Genomic DNA, 23,070 nt, shown 5'->3' with positions numbered 1-23,070 from the left:
TAACAGTGAAACTTATTAAAGCAAATTAAGTTTGAGGGTTTACGTGCCAGTATAGTAAGTAAAGCTGGGGTTCCTAGGCTGTGAATTTTAAGCCTGCCTTTAACTGTATTTGCTGTATTTTTTAAAGCAAATTTCCAAGTGCCTCTGTGTAGGAAGCATAATGCTATGCATGTGAGAAATCACTACACGGTGGCCATTAGCTCAAAAAAAAAAAAAAAATCTAAGAATAGCAAAGTCCCTAACTTTCAGGAGATTAAAATTTAATTAGGCAGACAAAGTATGTATAGAAAAAACCCCTATGACATAGATTGATTGTATATTATGCATATTATCATCAATCTTACTATGGTAAACTTTCATGAATAAAGATTGTTAAAAGATTTTACTTAAAGATCCTTCCACAGGTTCTTTGGAGAGATTCAGTCTTCGTTTTTCTTTTATGGTTTCAAGTCACAAAACAACTTAAAAGTTCCCCACCCTTCTGCCCTCGGTGCCCTCCCGGCAGCGTCCCCGCTCACCCCCAGCTGCTCACAGCCAGCGGAATGGGAACATTCCTTTTGTACAAACTCTGTACTTGAGAACTAACAGTATTCAGTAAATAAGTCTGTTTAATGAGGGTGTTTAGCTCTTTCTCACACACATACTTTAATTAATGGAAACAAAATGTAAGTCTTTGAGGGTCACATAGGAGGAAGAGACTGGAAAATGAAGCATGGACTCCCTTAGCCCCAGTTCAGAGTCCAGTCACTAGAGAATGCCCCACGGGCCTGCTTATCTAAGCTCACGCTAAACACCTGCGGGCGAAGTTCGAATTCTTCTTTGCATATTGGGCACGGCTGCATGGACTCCCCTTGCAGGATGGATCTTTGCTTCACTTTTTCCCATTCGTCTGATGACAGTGGCAATGGGGGAGGCTCAAAGAGGCCCAGCTTCTGTGCTGAAGTTAAAACAATATGAAATATGAGTTAAATCTCTTCTAGAATATGGTAACTCATGCATAATTTTAATGACATTATTTTGCAAATATTAAAGCAAAACACTTCCATTGCATACTTTATTCCACCATATTTAGAATGCTGCTTTTTTACGGGTGCACAGAAGTCAAGGAGAATACTATCTTACATTTATGCTTTAGGCTTTTATTTACAAAGAATTCCCCATATCTATTTCATTTTCATGATTCTATAAGGTAGGCCGGACTGATATCACTTTTTTTTTTGCGGTACGCGGGCCTCTCACTGTTGTGGCCCCTCCCGTTGCGGAGCACAGGCTCCGGACGCACAGGCCCAGCGGCCATGGCTCACGGGCCCAGCCGCTCCACGGCATGTGGGATCCTCCCGGACCGGGGCACGAACCCGTGTCCCCTACATCGGCAGGCGGACTCTCAACCACTGCGCCACCAGGGAAGGCCTTTAGTATAGTTTATAGTGCTTGTTATCATTGGTGGATTTGCTTTGGCTGCTCTCTTCTTTCTTTCTTTTTTTTTCTTTTCAAAATTACTTTGTAATTTTTTTATTTTTAAGAATTATTTTTTATTTTGATAACTTTCTTTTTTTTTTCTCCGTTTTCTTCTGAGCCATGTGGCTGACAGGGTCTTGGTGATCTGGCCAGGTGTCAGGCCTGAGCCTCTGAGGTGGGAGAGCTGAGTTCAGGACATTGGTCCACCAGAGACCTCCCAGCTTCACGTAATATCAAAGGGTGAAAACCTCCCAGAGATCTCCATCTCAACGCTAAGACCTAGCTCCACTCAATGACCAGCAAGCTACAGTGCTGGACACCCTATGTCAAACAACTAGCAAGACAGGAACACAACCCCACCCATTAGCAGAGAGGCTGCCGAAAATCATAAGAAGTTCACAGACACCCCAAAACACACCACCAGACACAGTCCTGCCCACCAGAAAGATAAGATCCAGCCTCATCCATCAGAACACAGGCACCGGTCCCCTCCATCAGGAAGCCTCCACAAGCCACTGAACCAACCTTAGCCACTGGAGGCAGACACCGAAAACAATAGGAACTACGAAACTGCAGCCTGTGAAAAGGAGACCCCAAACACAGTAAGTTAAGCAAAATGAGAAGACAAAGAAACACACAGCAGATGAAGGAGCAAGGTAAAAACCCACCAGACCAAACAAATGAAGAGGAAATAGGCAGTCTACCTGAAAAAGAATTCAGAATAATGATAGTAAAGATGATCCAAAATCTTGGAAATAGAATAGACAAAATGCAAGAAACATTTAACAAGGACCTAGAAGAACTAAAGATGAAACAAACAGTGATGAACACCACAATAAATGAAATTAAAAATTCTCTAGAAAGAATCAATAGCAGAATAACTGAGGCAGGAGAACGGACAAGTGATGGGGAAGATAAAATAGTGGAAATAACTACTGCAGAGCAGAATAAAGAAAAAAGAATGAAAAGAATTGAGGGCAATCTTACAGACCTCTGGGACAACATTAAACGCACCAACATTCGAATTATGGGGGTCCCAGAAGAAGAAGAGAAAAAGAAAGGGACTGAGAAAATATTTGAAGAGATTATAGTTGAAAACTTCCCTAATATGGGAAAGAAAATAGTTAATCAAGTCCAGGAAGCACAGAGAGTCCCGTACAGGATAAATCCAAGGAGAAACATGCCAAGACACATATTAATAAAACTATCAAAAATTAAATACAAAGAAAAAAATATTAAAAGCAGCAAGGGAAAAACAACAAATAACATACAAGGGAATCCCCATAAGGTTAACAGCTGATCTTTCAGCAGAAACTCTGCAAGCCAGAAGGGAATGGCAGGACATATTTAAAGTGATGAAAGGGAAAAACCTACAACCAAGATTACTCTACCCAGCAAGGATCTCATTCAGATTCGACACAGAAATCAAAACCTTTACAGACAAGCAAAAGCTAAGGGAATTCAGCACCACCAAACCAGCTTTACAACAAATGCAAAAGGAACTTTTCTAGGCAGGAAACACAAGAGAAGGAAAAGATCTACAATAACAAACCCAAAACAATTAAGAAAATGGTAATAGGAACATACATATCAATAACTACCTTAAATGTAAATGGATTAAATGCTCCAACCAAAAGACATAGACTGGCTGAATGCATACAAAAACAAGACCCGTATATATGCTGTCTACAAGAGACCTACTTTAGACCGAGGGACACATACAGACTGAAAGTGAGGGGATGGAAAAAGATATTCCATGCAAATGGAAATCAAAAGAATGCTGGGGTAGCAATTCTCATATCAGACAAAATAGCCTTTAAAATAAAGACTATTACAAGAGACAAAGAAGGACACTACATAATGATCAAGGGAATCCAAGAAGAAGATATAACAATTGTAAATATTTATGTACCCAACATAGAAGCACCTCAATACATAAGGCAAATGGTAACAGCTATAAAAGGGGAAATCGGCAGTAACACAATCACAGTAGGGGACTTTAACACCCCACTTTCACCAAAGGACAGATCATGCAAAATGAAAATAAATAAGGAAACACAAGCTTTAAATGAGACATGATACATCATTCTCAATGGTGAAAAACTGAAACCATTTCCTCTAAGATCAGGAACAGGACAAGGCTGTCCACTCTCACCACTATTATTTGACATAATTTTGTAAGTTTTAGCCACAGGAATCAGAAAAGAAAAAAGAACTAAAAGGAATCTATATCGGAAAAGAAGAAGTAAAGCTGTCACTGTTAGCAGATGACATGACACTATACATAGAGAATCCTAAAGATGCTACCAGAAAAATACTAGAGCTAATCAATGAATTTGGTAAAGTAGCAGGATACAAAATTAATGCACAGAAATCTCTGGCATTCCTCTACACTAATGATGAAAAATCTGAAAGAGAAATTAAGGAAACACTCCCATTTACCATGCAACAAAAACAATAAAATACCTAGGAATAAACCTACCTAAGGAGACAAAAGACCTGTATGCAGAAAACTATAAGACACTGATGAAAGAAATTAAAGATGATACAAGCAGATGGAGAGATATACCATGTTTTTGGATTGGAAGAATCAACATTGTGAAAATGACTATACTACCCAAAGCAATCTACAGATTCAATGAAATCCCTATCAAATTACCAATGGCATTTTTCACAGAACTAGAACAAAACATTTCATGATTTGTATGGAAACACAGAAGACCCTGAATAGCCAAAGCAATCTTGAGAAAGAAAAACAGAGCTGGAGGGATCAAGCTCCTGGACTTCAGACTATACTACAAAGCTACAGTCATCAAGACAGTATGGTAGTGGCACAAAAAACAGAAATATAGATCAATGGGACAGGATAGAAAGCCCAGAGATAAACCCACACACATATGGTCACCTTATCTTTGATAAAGGACACAAGAATATACAATGGAAAAAAGACAGCCTCTTCAATAAGTGGTGCTGGGAAGACTGGACAACTACATGTAAAAGAATGATGGTGCAGTGGTTGAGAGTCCGCCTGCCGGTGCAGGGGACATGGGTTCGTGCCTCGGTCCAGAAAGATCCCACATGCCATGGAGCGGGTGGGCCCGTGAGCCATGGCTGCTGAGCCTGCGTGTTCCGAGCCTGTGCTCCGCAACGGGAGAGGCCACCACAGTGAGAGGCCTGCGTACCGCAAAAAGAAAAAAAAAAAAAAAAAAAAGAATGAAATTAGAACACTCCCTAACACCATACACAAAAATAAACTCAAAATGGATTAAAGACCTAAATGTAAGGGCAGGCACTATCAAACTCTTAGAGGAAAACATAGGCAGAGCACCCTATGACATAAATCATAGCAAGATCCTTTTTGACCCACCTTCTAGAGTAAGGGAAATAAAAGCAAAAAATGAACAAATGAACAAATGGGACCTAATGAAATTTAAAAGCTTTTGCACAGCAAAGGAAACCAAAAACAAGATGAAAAGACAACCCTCAGAATGGGAGAAAATATTTGCAAATGAAGCAGCTGACAAAGGATTAATCTCCAAAATTTATAAGCAGCTCATGCACCTCAATATCAAAAAAACAAACGGCGCAATCCAAAAATGGGCAGAGGACCTAAACAGACATTTCTCCAAAGAAGATATACAGACTGCCAACAAACACATGAAAGAATGCTCAACATCACTAATCATTAGAGAAATGCAAATCAAAACTACAATGAGATATCATCTCACACCAGTCAGAATGGCCATCATCAAAAAATCTACAAACAATAAATGCTGGACAGGGTGTGGAGAATAGGGAACACTCTTGCACTGCTGGTGGGACTGTAAATTGATACAGCCACCATGGAGAACAGTATGGAGGTTCCTTAAAAAACTAAAAATAGAACTACCATATGACCCAGCAATCCCACTACTGGGCATATACCCTGAGAAAACCATAATTCAAAAAGAGTCATGTACCAAAATGTTCATTGCAGCTCTGTTTACAATAGCCAGGACATGGAAGCAACCTAAGTGTCCATGACAGATGAATGGATAAAGAAGATGTGGCACATATATACAATGGAATATTACTCAGCCATAAAAAGAAATGAAATTGAGTAATACTGTATGCTAACACATATATATGGAATTAAAAAAAAAAAGGTTCTGAAGAACCTAGGGGCAGGACAGCAATAAAGATGCAGACGTAGAGAATGGACTTGAGGACATGGGGAGGGGGAAAGGTAAGCTGGGACGAAGTGCGAGAGTGGCATGGACATATATACACTACCAAATGTAAAGTGGATAGCTAGTGGGAAGCAGCTGCATAGCACAGGGAGACCATCTCAGTGCTTTGTGACCATGCAAGAGGGAGGATATATGGGGATATATGTATAGCTGATTCACTTTTTTATAAAGCAGAAACTAAGACACCATTGTAAAGCAGTTATACTCCAATAAAGACATTAAAAAAAAAAAGAGCATGTGGTCCAACCTCATTAGTAACTAATATGCATAATAATTAGATTTTTAAAATAAGAGCTCCTGAAAGAATGACTCATTTACTCCAAATTGGGATTCTCTTCCTGATGTCTAATTTGCATCTACCCTGCTCAGGTGACTGTTCCGAGGCTGCTCGATCATTTCTGTAAACTGTACCTGCACATGGAAGACAGTCACTAAATCACTGTCACATTCTCCAAGCCTGTGCCTCTCCTGTGAGATGCCGTGTCTAGGACAGAACTAGCACTGTTAGCAGTTCTGGGGAGAATGATAAAGTGTCCACTGGGCACTGCAGCAACCTCAGGCTCCCTCTTCGTGGTTCAGCTCCTGCCCACAGGCCTTCAGCTCCTCTGCCATCCATCACCTGGCTTCGGACGCAAGTCCCAGCCAAACTTACTTTCCATACCCAGCATCACTGAAAACTTCATGGTGCTTCATCAAAAAATTAAATATAGAATTACCATATGATCCAGCAACTCCTCCTCTTGGTGTATTCGCCAAAGAACTGAAAGCAGGGACTCAAGCAGATATTTCTACACCAATGTTCACAGCAGCATTATTCACAGTAACCGAAAGGGAGAAACAAGTGTCCATTGATGGAATGGATAAACCAAATGTGCTATATGCAGGTAATGGAATGGTATTCCATCCTAAACAAGAATGAAATTCTGATAGTGCTACAACATGAACGGACCTTGGAGATGTTATGCTAAAAGCAATAAGCACAAAAGCACAAGTATCGTATGACTGCTCTTATACGCGGCTCCTAAAGCAGTCAGATTCGTAGAGACACAAAGTGAATTCGCGGTTGCCCAAGGCTGGGGGCGGGGACAGAGTTTGGGAAGATGAAAACGTCCTGGAGCCGGACAGCGGCGATGGTCGCTCAACAGTGGGAATGCGCTTAATGCTACTCAACTGTGTGCTTAAAAATGGTTGAAATGGTAAATTTGATGTTATGTATATTTTTTTTCCTCTTTTTTTTTAACATCTTTATTGGAGTATAATTGCTTTACAATGGTGTGTTAGTTTCTGCTTTATAACAAAGTGAATCAGTTATACATATACGTACATCCCCATATCTCCTCCCTCTTGCACCTCCCTCCCTCCCACCATCCCTATCCCACCCCTCTAGGTGGTCACAAAGCACGGAGCTGGTCTCCCTGTGCTATGCGGCTGCTTCCCACTAGCTATCAGTATTACACTTGGTAGTGTATATATGTCCATGCCACTCTCTCGCTTTGTCACAGCTTACCCTTCCCCCTCCCCATATCCTCAAGTCCATTCTCCAGTAGGTCTGTGTCTTTATTGCTGTCTAACCCCTAGGTTATTCATGACATTTTTTTTCTCTTAAATTCCATATATATGTGTTAGCATATGGTATTTTTCTTTCTCTTTCTGACTTACTTCACTCTGTATGACAGACTCTAGGTCCATCCACCTCATTACAAATAGCTCAATTTCGTTTCTTTTTATGGCTGAATAATATTCCATTGTATATATGTGCCACATCTTTATCCATTCATCCGATGATGGACACTTAGGTTGTTTCCATCTCCTGGCTATTGTAAATAGAGCTGCAATGAACATTTTGGTACATGACTCTTTTTGAATTATGGTTTTCTCAGGGTATATGTCCAGTAGTGGGATTGCTGGGTCATGTGGTAGTTCTATTTTTAGTTTCTTAAGGAACCTCCATACTGTTCTCCATAGTGGCTGTACCAATTCACATTCCCACCAGCAGTGCAAGAGTGTTCCCTTTTCTCCACACCCTGTCCAGCATTTATTGTTTCTAGATTTTTGATGATGGCCATTCTGACTGGTGTGAGATGATATCTCATTGTAGTTTTGATTTGCATTTCTCTAATGATTAATGATGTTGAGCATTCTTTCATGTGTTTGTTGGCAGTCTGTATATCTTCTTTAGAGAAATGTCTGTTTAGGTCTTCTGCCCATTTTTGGATTGGGTTGTTTGTTTTTTTGTTATTGAGCTGCATGAGCTGCTTATAAATTTTGGAGATTAATCCTTTGTCAGTTGCTTCATTTGCAAATATTTTCTCCCATTCTGAGGGTTGTCTTTTCATCTTGTTTATGGTTTCCTTTTCTGTGCAAAAGCTTTGAAGTTTCATTAGGTCCCATTTGTTTATTTTTGTTTTTATTTCCATTTCTCTAGGAGGTGGGTCAAAAAGGATCTTGTTGTGATTTATGTCATAGAGTGTTCTGCCTATGTTTTCCTCTAAGAGTTTGATAGTGCCTGCCCTTACATTTAGGTCTTTAATCCATTTTGAGTTTATTTTTGTGTATGGTATTAGGGAGTGTTCTGATTTCATTCTTTTATATGTATCTGTCCAGTTTTCCCAGCACCACTTATTGAAGAGGCTGTCTTTTCTCCACTGTATATTCTTGCCTCTTTTATCAAAGATAAGGTGACCATATGTGCGTGGGTTTATCTCTGGACTTTCTATCCTGTTCCATTGACATATATTTCTGTTTTTGTGCCAGTACCATACTGTCTTGATGACTGTAGCTTTGTAGTATAGTCTGAAGTCCAGGAGCCTGATTCCTCCAGCTCCATTTTTCTTTCTCAAGATTGCTTTGGCTATTCAGGGTCTTTTGTGTTTCCATACAAATTCTGAAATTTTTTGCTCTAGTCTGTGAAAAATGCCATTGGTAATTTGATAGGGGTTGCATTGAATCTGTAGATTGCTTTGGGTAGTATAGTCATTTTCACAATGTTGATTCTTCCAGTCCAAGAACATGGTATATCTCTCCAACTATTTGTATCATCTTTAATGTCTTTCATCAATGTCTTATAATTTTCTGCATACAGATCTTTTGTCTCCTTAGGTAGGTTTATTCCTAGGTATTTTATTATTTTTATTGCAATGGTAAATGGTAGAGTTTCCATAATTTCACTCTCAGATTTTTCATCCTTAGTGTATATGAATGCAAGGGATTTCCGTGCATTAATTTTGTATCCTGCTACTTTACCAAATTCATTGATTAGCTCTAGTTGTTTTCTGGTAGCATCTTTAGGATTCTCTATGTATAATATCATGTCATCTGCAAACAGTGACAGCTTTACTTCTTCTTTTCCGATTTGGATTCGTTTTATTTTTCTTCTCTGATTTCTGTGGCTAAGACTTCCAAAAATATGTTGAATAATAGTGGTGAGAGTGGGCAGATGTAATGTATATTTTACCACAAGAAAAATTTTAAAACCTCAAGCCCCTCTCCTCATCCGACCCCTTGCGTTTCTTCCCTGCTCTCCCAGTCTCCTCCACCCCGGCTCACCAGGCTCCGCCACTCTGTTCTTATTTCAGTATTTCAGCTCCTCAAATGCCCCAGGTCTCTTGCCTCAGAGCCCTGCCTCTGTCTTCTCCTCCATCAAGAACATTCTTCCTCTGTTCTTCACAGGGATAAACACTTTTTATCCTTTGAATCTATGGCAGAAGCTAGCTCATGTTCACCAGCCTGTTCCCCTCCTCCTGGGCACACAGCTGGACCTTACTTCCCAGCCTCCCTTGCTAAAAATAAAAATAAGAAATAAAAATCAAAACCTTTTCTTTTCCTAACTTTGCAGTTTAAAATAATCTCGGACTTGTAAACGGTTGTAAAACCGTGTAAAGAATCCTCATGTGCCTTGCACTCGGCCTCCCCAGATGTTCACATTTTACACGCCCTGAGTGCAGTGGTCCAATCTAGCAATTTATGTTGATCCAACGCTCTTGGTTAATCTATACTCCCCGCAGGATGTCGTTCTTGTCTCACTGACGTCGTTTTGTTCTGACCCTGATCACTCACAGGGCTCAGTTGGCCTGTCCCCTTGGCCTCCCAGGATCTGGGACAGCACCTCAGTCTTTATTTGCTTCTCTTGACGCTTTTGCAGAGCACTGGCCAGGAACTGTGTAGAATGTCCTTCCACCTGGGTCATCTAAGGTTTCCTCAGAGTTACATTTGGAGATGCATCTTTGGCGAGAACGCCCTAGGAGGGATCTGCGTCTTTCTGAGAGCCTGGCGTTGGACTTTGTCACTTGGTAAAGGTGCTGGCGCTTCTCCTGTGGTGAGCTGGTCCCCGGGGTAATGCCATGAGGCTGTGCCCCGACCTGTGTCTCAACGCGACTCCCCTGCTAGTTCCAGCGTCCTCAGATGGTTGTTACCAGTGTGCTCTTTACCACATGGTGATTTTCTATTTCTAGTTCTGGTCTACTATACTTATAGTTGTCATTCTACTGTAAGAAAGAGCCTTTCCCATTATTTATTTCTTCAGTTATTTATTTATGTCACTGTAGATTAATGGATATCTACTTTATTCTGTTTTACTGATTCTTACTCTACTTATCATTACTATCTTCATTTTCTTACTCAAATTGGCCCCATTATCACTTTTAAACTTCAGTACAGACATATCTTTCTGTAAGATCATAAGTTAAAATAATTTCTGTACCAGAGAAAATGGTACTATTAATCTCAACCAGATTCTTTAGGTCTAATAAGTCAAAATATGAATGAAGATTCGCTTACCTAAAGTTAGTGGTGGTGGTTTTGGATCAAGAACGTATTCTTTTTCTGGATCTTCCGCTTTAGGGCCTTGTGTGGTTTTTTTAAGTCCAGTATCTATTGTTGCTTTTGTATTTCTTTTTAGAGACTTGGATCTGTTCTCTGTCCAAGAATGTACATTTGTACATTTGTCCTTTGTCTTAGAATGATCTGCTATTGAAAGATTTCCAAGTTGAAGATCACGTAACATGTGATCTTGTAAAGCCACTGCAGTGACTGCTAAGTTATCCTGTTTAGATGAATGAACCTAGAAAGTGGGGAAAAAAGCCTTACATGCAGAACATTATCGAATGTACCATTTACAGGAAAGCTTATGCTCTAACAGTCATCCTGGATGCCACACCAGACCAAATCCAGTAGTAAAGGATGCTTCACCCAGCATTACCCAGGTCAGGGGAGCAAAGCCCAGTCTCACCATTTATGCTAACGACATAGTAACATCTTTTCACTTAATTACTAAGGCCTTAATCGTAATATGAATAAATGCATTCTGACGTATATAAGCTGTGCGTGCCTGAGCACATTCTGTTTCACTATAATTAGACTCCAGGCAAAGCTTACTTCTGTTACACTAAAGAGAAACTTGCATTTACGTGTATGCTTTTTTAGTGAAAACTTATACAAAATACAATTTCCATGCAGCTAAGAGATGCTTACACCAAGTACTACAGCTGACAGTTCCTCACTGAAGCAAGGTTTGCAAACTATTTTTTATACTTTCAAATAGCTGAATTAAAATATATTCATGAGTGGGGCTTCCCTGGTGGCGCAGTGGTTGAGAGTCCACCTGCCGATGCAGGGGACGCGGGTTCGTGCCCCGGTCCGGGAAGATCCCACGTGCCGCGGAGCGGCTGGGCCGGTGAGCCTTGGCCGCTGAGCCTGCGCGTCCAGAGCCTGCGCTCCGCAGCACGAGAGGCCACAACAGTGAGAGGCCCGCGTACCACAAAAAAAAAAAAATCTATCTATCTATCTATCTATCTATCTATCTATCTATCTATCTATATATATTCATGAGTAAAACAATGTGTATGTTTTAAAAAGGATTTTGTACCTTATTTTTTAACATGCTGACCCAGGAGAAGTGCTTTCTTGGCTATATCAAATTATATCATCATTTCATATCCCAGTCTTTTGATTCTTCTACTGTAATAAAGCCAACAGAAAGCCAACGTTAGGGTGTACCTAAAATCTCCGATGAAGTTTACGGGGAAGAGCAATATGGAGAGTCTAACTGATGATGATGAGTGCGCACCAGCACAGCACTCAGCTCTCTGCTCGGATCCCAGAGGAACTCAAGCCGGTCGTGACTCGATTCACCTGTCCTCAAGCAGGTCTCCTGATAGTTGGAGGGAACCTATTAATATGAATGAGAACAATCTGTTGCTAAATATAATGTGACTATACGTGAATACAACAAAATTTCAGACTACAAAGATCAGAGAATGTAAGTGAAATACCTCTTAAAGGGATAAGATTAAAACAGGGATTTGAAGGACAGAGAGCAGGCAATGAACATGCTACCCCACAGGTACAAGAAAAGCACAGGCACTCCAGAACTCAGCAGGTGTTTATGTTTTAGAGAAGGGAACAGTGGACGCTCTGGGATGTAAGAGGAATACTGTCTGACTTCACTCTGTCCACAACAGAGACGTACATGGCTTCTAATCTTGCTCTACCTGTTTATACAAGATACGCAGCATATCTGAGTCTGTTCCCCCACCTCAAGACAGATATAATAACGCTCTCCTTGCAGGGTTACTGCTAGGATTAAATGAGACAACCTTTGTAAAGTATCTAAAATAGGTCCTTCTACACGGAAGACACTCTGTAAACAGTTATGCTTGATCCAGTTCCCTTCAGAGCTGATGGAAAGGCGCTTCCCTGCTGGCGCAGTGGTTAAGAATCCTCCTGCCGATGCAGGGGACACGGGTTCAAGCCCTGGTCTGGGAAGATCCCACATGCAGTGGTGCAACTAAGCCCACGTGCCACAACTACTGAGCCTGCGCTCTAGAGCCCACGAGCCACAACTACTGAGCCCACGTGTCACAACTACTGAAGCCCGCACGCCTAGAGCCTGTGCTCCGCAACAAGAGAAGCCGCCGCAATGAGGAGCCCACGCACCGCAACAAAGAGTAGCCCCCGCTCGCCGCAACTAGGGAAAAGCCTGTGCGCAGCAACGGAGACCCAACGCAGCCACACACACACACAAAAAGCTGGTGGAAGAATTTGGAATTGGCCCTTTTAGTTTTTAGACAAGGGTATATCTTATGAAGACAAGAGTACAAAATATATTGGGATAGGGAGGAACAGTAAACTGCTGGAGTAATTAGGGAGTACTGCTGAGGGCTTGATTGTAAGACAAGAGACAAATTAATCCCAAACATGTATCTCAGGATCAACACCTACATTCAGTTAGTCCCACAGAATGAGCTTCCTAAGGGGTGAGTGCAGAATGAGGAAAGCAAGCACAGTGGAAAGGAGTCTGTGAGATCCCCAAGACCCCTTAGCAGTGAGGTGACAGCTTCTACGGCAACCCCGTTCCCCTTCAATTCTGGCATCAAGAGGAGAATGAAGGAGTTTCCATCTAATATTTCATCACAACAGTCTAGGCTGAAGAAATGGTAGAAGGTATTTAAAATGCTGAAAGATCACTAACAGAATCTTCTACTTTCAAAATGCCTACAACCTGGCAGAATATAGTTTGCATCATCCTAAAAATTGTTTAATAATCATAGCTAGCTATCTGCAGTCGACAATTTTATCTCAAGTGTCTACACTGTAAGCCACTGGGCTTAACATCAAGAGCTTTTAAAAACTGTGCCCCTTGTAAGTCCTATAGTGTCGTTAAATTTCAACATTAGAAACTATTTTCAACTATTTAGTCCAACTTCATTTTAAAAGGAGAAAACATATCCAGAGATTACTGACTCCTCCAAAATTATATAATTAGTCTGTGGCAGCAGTACGGTTAGAAACTTAATCCTTACCCAGTATTAAGAGCTAAAATTAACAGGAATATTTTTTCTTCGTAAATTCCATTGTTAACAGTTAAAAGAGGTAGTGCTTGGTAAAAAGATACCACTGTGGTGGCAAAATTGTTACCGATTTGTCTAAGTGACTTTAAGCTAATTTATAAACATGCTAGTTAAAAACACAGGAACACCAGAGAAAGTTTTTAAAAGACAATTGGACACACTGTGTTGCCAGGTTTTATAACTTAGGAATTCCTTGTTTTACATTTTTGATGAGATCCACCCAGGTTGGCCAGAAGCACAGAAACAGTTGTAGAATGACAGTCCTCCTGTCCCTGGGTATCCGTGGGACTGGTTCCAGGACCCGCCGGTTTTCACCAAAACCCCAGGATGCTCAAGTCCCAGAATCAGCCTCCACCCGACCCCCGTCCTCCGCCAGGGAGAGTGTAGCACTGCGGTACGTATTTACTGAAGAAAATCCGGGTATGGCCTGCAGGTGGGCCCCGCAGTTCACATCCTCGTTCAAGGGTCAACTGCATATGTTAACCGTGGGCCCCCTTTCAGTAACGGGCTGGTTGTGGTTCTCAGTGACCGTTCTAGGCCCTACCAAGGGATGGCCACGGAGTAGGCGGGCTGCCCTGGGGACCCGAGGACCTTTGGGGCTGCACAGGACAGTCCCGGCCGCTCCCGCCTCCAGGGCGCCCCCTCCCCTGCCCTCCCCAACCCATCCCACCCCTCCACCCTACTCCACCCGGGGCCGCACCTGCAGCGGAACCGACCCCGCCCTCTGCACACACACCGCGGCCGACGCCCTCCACCTCTGCGGCTCGCTGTTGCCTAGCAACCGCCGCCGCTCCGGTCACACGCCAGCGCGCATGCTCAACGGCCCAGTCCTGCCCCACGCTGAGCACCATTTTCCGGAAGCCCGCTGCGGCTCTGCCACAGTGCGCATGCTCGCAGGTCCCGCCCTTCGTGCAGCCACACTGCGCATGCTCACCGGCTCTGCCCTGACCATAGTGCAGAAGCCTCTATCGCTTGGGCGGTGCTTTTACACCGCGCATGCTCATCTGCTGCGCGCCGCACAGGGCCGCGCCGCGCATGCTCGCCGCCGCGCGCGCTCGCGCAAGTGTCGGGGGCGGAGTGTGGAGTGCGGGGTGGGACGCACGTGGGGCGCGGACGCACGTGGGGCGCGGACGCACGTGGGGCGCGGACGCACGTGGGGCGCGTCGTCGAGTTCCCTGGCTCCGTGGTTTCCTTCGCTTAGCGCTCGCCAGATTTCGGCGCCCGGAGCGCGCCCTGCTGCGGGTCCTGGAGCCCTGACTGCCCAGAAAGCCAGGCCGCTGGCCCTGCCTCGGGTGTAGCCTGGACACGCCTGGCCCACTTCCTTTCCCTTCTTTAAGCATCACATCCTGCACTGCCCGTTGTCCAGTGTCCGAAAACCATTGTTTCTTATATTTGAATTTTTTAGTTGACGGAGGTAAGCTTAAATCCAGTCGCTAACGCTTCATCGCGGCACAACGCAGAGGCCAATAGAAGTTTGTTGAGACAGTGACTCAGCTGTGCTATTTAAACTTTTATTGAAATGAAGTTCAGCTGAAAGTACAGAGAAAAAAGACAAAATGCAAATAGTTCTTTTTTTTTTCACTTCTCAGTGAGGTCTAAAGAAGTTACCAAGTTGATTGGAAATAGGTCATTGATTGTTAAAGGCCTAGAAGTTAAAGTTTTTGATGTACATTGGAGTAAATGATACACTGATGAAACAAGATAATCTGAAGCTTTATTGAAGATAATTTTTTTCCTAATGGAATTAAATTTTCTAAGATGGCCACTCCTATTTGGAAGTTTGTTGAAACAGACTAAAAACAAGGTAAAATTTTTTGATAAAGCCAAATTAAATTCATAATGAAGTTCATTTCACATAATATTTCAAACTTTTCCGACAAATATTGTAATCTTGATTTACATTCCAGTTGGTGATGGGTCTAGGAGACAAGTAAGGGTCACTAGTCCTCAGGACCTTTTGTTTTGTGACTCAGCACAGAGGAAAGAGTGGGAAAGCTTTGGATTCAGATAGGTAGATCTTACTTTTGGGTTCTATGTGTAAAGGGGACATTTCTTACTTCTCCCCTCAGTATCCACGAGCCCTTCTCCACCAGTTGTCCTGGGGATGCTTCAGTCCTGGGATGGAACATATGCCCAGCTTCAGCTCATCAGAAAATCTCAGTGCCCTGGCCATAGTGACTCACAGTAAGTCCCCTACATATGAACGAGATCCATTCTGAGAGTGTGTTCATAAGTCCAGTGTGTAAGTCCAACAGAGCTAGCCTAGGTACTCAACTAACACAATCGGCTATATAGTACTGTAATAGGTTTATGATACTTTTCACATAAAGAATACATAAAAAACAAAGAATGAAGAAAATGTTTTCAATCTTATAGTACAATACCTTGAAAAGTACAGTAGTACAGAACAACAGGTGACACACAGGGGCTGGCATCCAGTGAACAGGCAAGAAGAGTTACTGACTGGAGGAGGGAGAGGAGGTGGGAGACGGTAGAGCTGAAGGATCATCAATAGGGGACGGACGGCAGCTGCAGTGTCGCTCACGCCGGATGCTGATGGCACAGGTTCTGGTTCCTTGCTGGATTCAATTCTATCTACCCTCCTGAAAAAACGATCCAGTGATGTCTGGGTAGTAGCTCTGTTTTTCTCGTCATAGGTGACGCGGTAGCACTGGATTGCATTCTGAAGGGCTGCTGCAACCTTCGTGTGCCGTTCTACGTTTGGGTCCTGTCCCTCAAAAACTCACAGTGCCTCCTCAAATAAAGAAAATCCCCTTGCCATTTCCTGCGTCGCGAATCTCTTCTTAGCAGTACCAGCTACATCACCGCTGCTTTTACGCTTGCTTCTGGACATCCTGGGCTAGAAATAAAGGTACTGTACTGCTCTACTCTATACAGTACTGTACAGTGACGTACACAAAAGCACAGCCCCTTGTAGAGGATGCACGCATGTGACCACGTCCACCAGACGCGTGAACTACCTTACGTGATTGGACGTGTGAATGCACGTTCGCATCTCTGAAAGTTCGAAACTTGAAGGTTCGTATGTAGAGGACTTACTGTAATTGGAATGAGCATAGGACCTAGTGGGGCTGATCAGATGGACTCAGTATATTTGTGGCAGCTACTGGAAAATTCCTTTAATTCTTCCTACTGAATGTAGAAACAAGAAAAGACGTGAAACTGCAGCTGTGCTGGCTATCTTGTCATTACAAGGTGAGAGCCTGAAGCTGTTGGGGGCCATCGTGAACCTCCGAAGGAGGATTATACAGGAAGTGGCAGAGATTTGGACAGAGTCCAAGCCCTGGTGAGATAGTTTAAGCCCTGAAGGTAGCCCAGCTCTGAGTCTTTCCACTTACCTGAGTGAATAAATTCCCTTTATGCTTCAGCCAGTTGAAGTCTGGTTTTCTGTTACTTGTAATGGGAAGAATTCAAATGACAAATAGGTATATTATTACCACCTTAAGGCTCTGGTGGGCTTAAGACGGCATACGCATGTGACCTGCTTAGCCCAGGGCCTGCTAATCTTTGTATCCATTTTAAGGTATTTTTATTGAACGTAAGCATCTAAGAAAAATTCCCATTTTAAAAATTCCTTCCCTCTGTCCACGTGTTTAAAATTTCAGGACAGTTTTACTACCTGCATGTTTTCTATCCTAAAGAAATGGGTCTTTCTTCTTAGCTACACAGAATATTTTTCTGCAGGCATTTGCTTAAAAACTTAGTCTTGCAATTATTACTTTGTAATTCTTGACAGAAAGCATAGCTGACATGATTGTTATTTGAAGATGTTATGAGGACCATGTTCCTCACCCTCCTCCAGATAGAGTGTTCTGTCCATCATCAGAGTGTGACATTCTTGGATGGGAAGGGTTCAATAACTTGTGTAACCCACCTGTCTCACTCCCAAAAGCATGCTGTCAGTGATGTGTAGTTACGCTTCTAGCGTTTTTGTTTGTTTGTTTCAAGATGGGCTTAAGAGATTGCCGTATGTAGAGTGTGTTTGCATCCTCTGAAAATCCCGAGTGCATTTTCCAAAGTACTGTCCAGTGCCCTTTATGGAAGCACTCATGTCACCTGAAAACTGGGTTCACCTCTCGGTGGGTCTTGAACCAAAAGACACAACCAAGCCAAAGAGCAGGAGAAGAAAGGACTTATTCCAGAAAGTCTCCTGCATACGAATGAGTTCCAATTTGTTTGTAAGTCCAACGAAGTTAGCCTAGGTACCCAACGTTTACAGATAATGCCAGACACGTGAACTAACTTACGTGATTGGACATGTGAAGGCATGTCTGCATCTTTGAAAGTTCGCAACTTGAAGTTTCATATGTAGGGGACTTCCTGTACTTGCAGCAAGTAAGGAGAACGCTGGGGATCTTTTCCAAAGTGGTGTCTCCCCAAACAGCAAAGTTGGGGAAGTTTTAAGCTAAGGGTACTTGCATATTCATGAAGGGGCTTGAGCAGAGGAGAATTCAGCACTGAATTGGGGCGAAGGTTGACAGAGTCCAAGCTTTAGTTTATCAGAGTCATGCTCTTTGAGCGTCAGTGTCATCATCCCATCCTGTACCTGGTGGGGGCCTTAATTTCTGCAGAACTCGATGACTGTATCACATTGTTATGTACGTCCCTCGAGGAGGAGCTCTGTTTTATGGCTGAACTATTGTTTCTTTTTTAAAAAAATTTTTAAACTTTTTTGGCGGTACGCGGGCCTCTCACTGCTGTGGCCTCTCCCGTTGCAGAGCACAGGCTCCGGATGCGCAGGCTCAGCGGCCATGGCTCACGGGCCCAGCCGCTCCGCGGCATGTGGGATCCTCCCAGACCGGGGCACGAACCCGTGTCCCCCGCATCGGCAGGTGGACTCTCAACCACTGCGCCACCAGGGAAGCCGTGAACTATTGTTTCTTGACTGCTTTTCCTTTGGCCCTCACTTCCCTTAAGGTCAGTCATTACTGAGACCTGTTCAAAGGCAAGCATTGTGGCCAGGCTTAGATCACAAAATGGCTCAGGCCCAAAGTGGCTTCTCTTATGTCTAGAAAACCATGCCTGTTCCCTTTCTCTGGGGTCCCCCTACCCTATCTGCTTACACTTGCATGATTAATATATTTTAGAATTTCAGAAACATGCATTGGATGTTCTGGGAATGGTCTGAAGAGAAAGGTGTAAGGTCGGATCTTAACAAACGGCACCGCGAAACAGGAAAGCTTCAAGTGAGCTTTATTAGGGAGCGCTCCCGGGCGAGGTTCACTGGTCCGAGAGAAAGGGGCCAGAGAAGTCGCGCCCGGGCGAGGGTTGGGCAAGATTTTATAGGGGAAGAAGGGAAAGGGGTGTGGGTGAATCTGGGAGGGTGCAGGGTATTCCTTATTTGGTGGTCTTTTCGGGTATCCCGGGGGACCGTTAGTCCCGCCCCTCGAAAGGCGGGAAGGCTGGGCTGGGTTCAAAGTCCCCAGGTCAGTTCCTGGAACTGGGTGGTCCGGAATGTCTCCAGGGCAGTTTCTGGAACTGGGCGGTCCGGAGAATTTCGGTCTGATGCAACCTGTGAATCTGATTGTGTTCCCCTGCCTCGGGCCAGTTGGCCTTACAAAAGGAACTGAGAGGAAATTAGATGCACATGGAGAGGACAAGCTGGGTCTGGCTGCTTTGCCGAGTTGCACAGAGGACACAGGTGTGCCTGGAACTAGCACGCCGTGTTCTGTTCTCCACGGTGCTGAAGAAAGAAGCCTCCTGTGTGGTGCTATAGTTTAGAGATCCAGGCATCAACATTGTGACAAGGAGGGTGATGGTGCCCACACATCTCAAAGGAGGGGCAGCCAAAGACAGGAAGGGCCGGCTATTTAACGGGAAACACTTATATGAGGGGGGAAATCTTATACTATATTTTGTCTGTGTAGGAGCAATGCAGGTGCTACTGAGTCCAAGCGCATACTGCTCCCCGCACAGCAGACCAATAAATCCAGAGACAAGGTCTTGGGGCCAGGAATGGTGACTATTCAGAAAGCCAGCAGACTGAGAAGATGGCGGACTCGTGTCCCAAGAACCATTGTACCCAAGTTAGCATTCAGGCTTCGGTTTTGCTAAAAGAGGAGGGGTTGTTGACGACTTCTTGGTGCCAGAATCCTTTGTTCACAGGGTTCCTTTAAACCTCCAGCAAGAGAATTGTTATTTTCCGTTCTGACACTTTTTACCTCTACATAAATGGAAAGTGTTACACCTTTAAAGGTCAAGCCTGGGAGGCAGAGCATTGAGAAAGGGCTATTATGTACAATATATATTTCAGGCTCTAGGCAACCTTCTTTTACAAAAGGTGCAGAGCCAGCATGACCGAGCACAGGCCACTGGGCGCAAGGTTTAGATTCAATATGGAGTCAGGTGTGTTCTTCTTTGCTGCACAGGGAAAGTGTCCAAAACCTAGAACTGGTAGTTGGAGTTTGTCTCCTGGTTGAGGAGGAGTTTTTTCCACTATTACAGCAGAGACAAATTCTTGGAGACTAGCGGTGGGAAAGTATGGCTTCTTAATACATTTGGTCCACACAGATTGAGTTTGCCCATCGGCCAAGGCTCTGAGCTCTGTGCTGATAGGCTGGAGGCAGGGTCAGAGTGGTTCTTCCTAGTTTAACCTCCTCTACTTCCTCCTCACATATTCAGTATGTTAATTTACCTGGAGAATATTCTGAGTCCTACTCGATGCACATTTTACTCCTGCCTGTCTCACCACGGTCCTTGACGCTGAATATATTATAAGCGCGTAATACAGAGCATTTCTGTACAGCTTCCCGTTATTAACATCTTGCATTTGTAATGCTGTATTTGTCCCAATCAACCAACCAGGGTTGATACATTCTGATTAACTGAAGTGTATAGTTTAAGAAATCACTCCTCTTTTTGTACAGTCGTAAATGTTTTGACAATCGCATAACATCAGGTGTCCACGATCACAGTATCATTCACAGAATTTCCCTGCCCTAAAAATCTCTCCCTTCCTTCCCCCAGAACCTCGGGCAACCACTGATCTTTGTACTGTCTATGGTTTTGCCTTTTCCAGAATTTCACAGAGTTGGAATCATACAGTATGTAGCCTGTTCAGATTGGCTTCTTTCACTACTAGCAATATGCATTTAAGTTTCCTTCATGTCTTTTTATAGCTTGATAGCTCATCTCTTTTTATTGCCGAGTAATATTCCATTGTTTGGATGTACCAAGTTTGTTTACCGCTCGCCTACTGAAGGACACTGTGGTAGCTTCCAGGTTTTGGCGATTGTGAGTAAAGCTGATGTAAACATTTCTGTGCAAGTTTTCGTGTGGACCTCAGTTTTCAACTCATTTGGGTTTTGCTGGATTATATGAAGGCTATGTGTAGCTTCGTAAGAAACTGCCAGGTAGTCTTCCAAAGTGGACCTTTTGTTTTTGTGTGTTTTTTTTGCGGTACGCGGGCCTCTCACGGCTGTGGCCTCTCCCGTTGCGGAGCACAGGCTCCGGACGCGCAGGCTCAGCGGCCATGGCTCACGGGCCCAGCCGCTCCGCGGCATGTGGGATCCTCCCGGACCGGGGCATGAACCCGTGTCCCCTGCATCGGCAGGCGTACTCTCGACCACTGCGCCGCCAGGGAAGCCCGCAAAGTGTACCTTTTGAATCCCCACCAGCTCCACATGCCCATCAGTACTTGATATTGTAAGTTATTTGAATTTTAGCCTTTTGATAGGTGTGTGGTGGCATCTCATTTTTGTTTTAATTTGCAGTTCTCTTATGACAGGTGATGTTGAGCATCTTTTAGTATTCCTATTTGCTATCTGTACATTTGCCTTGGTGAGGTGTCTGTTCAGATTTTTTGTCCATTTAAAAAAATAGGTTACCTTATTGTTGAGTAGTAAAAGTTCTTTGTATATTTTGAGTATAAGTCCATGATTAGATATGTGTTTTGCAAAGATTTCCCCCCAGTCTGTGTCTTGTCTTTTTCATTCCCTTAACAGTGCCTTTGACAGAGCAGAGTTTTGAATTTTAATGAAGTCCATCTTTTACAACTTTTTCCTTTCATGGACTGTGCTTTTGGTGTTGTTATTAAGAAGTCATTGCCAAAGCCAAGCTCACCTAGATTTTCTCACAGGTTATCGTCTACAAATTTTATACTTCTGCACTTTACATTTAGGTGTATTATCCATTTGGAGTTAACTTTTGTGAAAGATACAAGGTCTGTGTCTAGATTCCCTTTTTTTTTTTCCCCCCCTGGGCTCTCTATTCTGTCCCATGCATCTGTCCATTCTTTCACCAGTGCCCCATTGTCTTGATTACTGTAGCTTTATAATATGTCTTTTAAGTTGGGAGGGGTAGTGCTTGAACTTTGTTCTCCTTTTTTAGTACCGTGTGGGCTATTCTGGGTCTTGTGCCTTCTCAAATGAACTGTAGAATCAGTTTGTTGGTTGCCACAAAATAATTTGCTGGGATTTTGATTGTGTTGTATCCATAGATCTAATTGGGGAAGAAATGATATTTTAAACGTACTGTCTTCCTCTCCATGGACATGGAATATCTCTCCATTTGTTTAGATCTTTGATTTCTTTCATCAGAGTCTTGTAATTTTCCATACATAGGTCTTATACATATTTTATTAGATCTATACTTAAGTATATCGTTTTTATTGGAGCTAATGTAAATGGTTTTCTGTTTTTAATTTCAAATTCCACTGGTTCATTGCTGGTATACAGAAAAGTGATTGACTTTTGTGTATTAACCGTGTATCCTGCAACCTTGCTATAATTGCTTATTAGTTCCAGGACTTTTCTTTTTCTTTTTGCTAGTTCTTTGGGATTTTCTATATAGACAATGATGTCTTCTGAGAACAAATATAGTTTTAGTTCTTCCTTCCCAGTCTGTATACTTTTATTATTTACTTTTATTGTCTTTTTGCATTAGATAGGACTTTCAGTATGATGTTGAACAGGTGTGGAATGAGGAGACATTCTTGCTTTTCTTCCCCATCAGACAGGTAAAGCGTCTATTTCTCACAATTAAGTCTGATGTTAGCTGTAGGTTTTACACAGACGTTCTTTATCAAGTTGAGGAAGTTCTCCTCTATCCCTAGTTCCCTAAGAGTTTTTATAATGAATCGGTGTTGAATTTTGTCATATGCTTTATCTGCGTCTATTGATGGGATCATATGATTTTTTTTCTTTTGATGCCTGTTGAGGTGATGGATTACATTAACTGATTTTTAAATGTTGAACCAGCCTTGCCTACCTGGAATAACTTTCACTTGGTCATGTGTGTAATTCTTTTCCTACATTGTTGGATTCTATTGGCTAATAATTTGTTGAGGAACTGGCCTCTGTTTTCAGCAGGGATAGTGGTTTGTAGTCTTCCTTTCTTCTCATGTCTTTACCTAGTTTGGGTATCAGGGTAATGCTTCTGTTTTTCTGGATGAGATTGTAGAGAATTTGTCTGAGTTCTTAAAAGTCTGGTAGTGAAACACTCTGGACCTGCTGCTTGATTGCTTTGGCAGGTTTTTAGTTGTTAAGGTACTGTCTTGAATATAGGCCTATTCAGAT

The 23,070-nt window shown here is 42.9% G+C and overlaps 1 protein-coding gene across 3 annotated transcripts in view; it reads right to left on the bottom strand.

The window, feature by feature from the left end:
• Window positions 1-14,355, bottom strand: part of RNF32 (ring finger protein 32) — a 38,977-nt gene extending 24,622 nt beyond the window's left edge. For all 3 annotated transcript variants that reach the window (XM_067747587.1, XM_067747585.1, XM_067747586.1), the window contains exons 1-4: window positions 14,235-14,355; window positions 11,551-11,642; window positions 10,464-10,746; window positions 795-937 (exon numbers count right to left, since the gene is read on the bottom strand). In XM_067747587.1, coding sequence (XP_067603688.1) covers window positions 795-937; window positions 10,464-10,746; window positions 11,551-11,565 — 441 coding nt within the window. In that variant the 5' untranslated portion in view covers window positions 11,566-11,642; window positions 14,235-14,355. The remainder of the gene's footprint in view (window positions 1-794; window positions 938-10,463; window positions 10,747-11,550; window positions 11,643-14,234) is intronic.
• Between the last annotated feature and the right edge of the window lie 8,715 nt (window positions 14,356-23,070).

The sequence above is a fragment of the Pseudorca crassidens genome, chromosome 8 (assembly GCF_039906515.1).
Source record: "Pseudorca crassidens isolate mPseCra1 chromosome 8, mPseCra1.hap1, whole genome shotgun sequence".
In the NCBI taxonomy this organism is placed as follows: domain Eukaryota; kingdom Metazoa; phylum Chordata; class Mammalia; order Artiodactyla; family Delphinidae; genus Pseudorca; species Pseudorca crassidens.
This window is presented reverse-complemented; position numbering and strand designations above follow the sequence as displayed.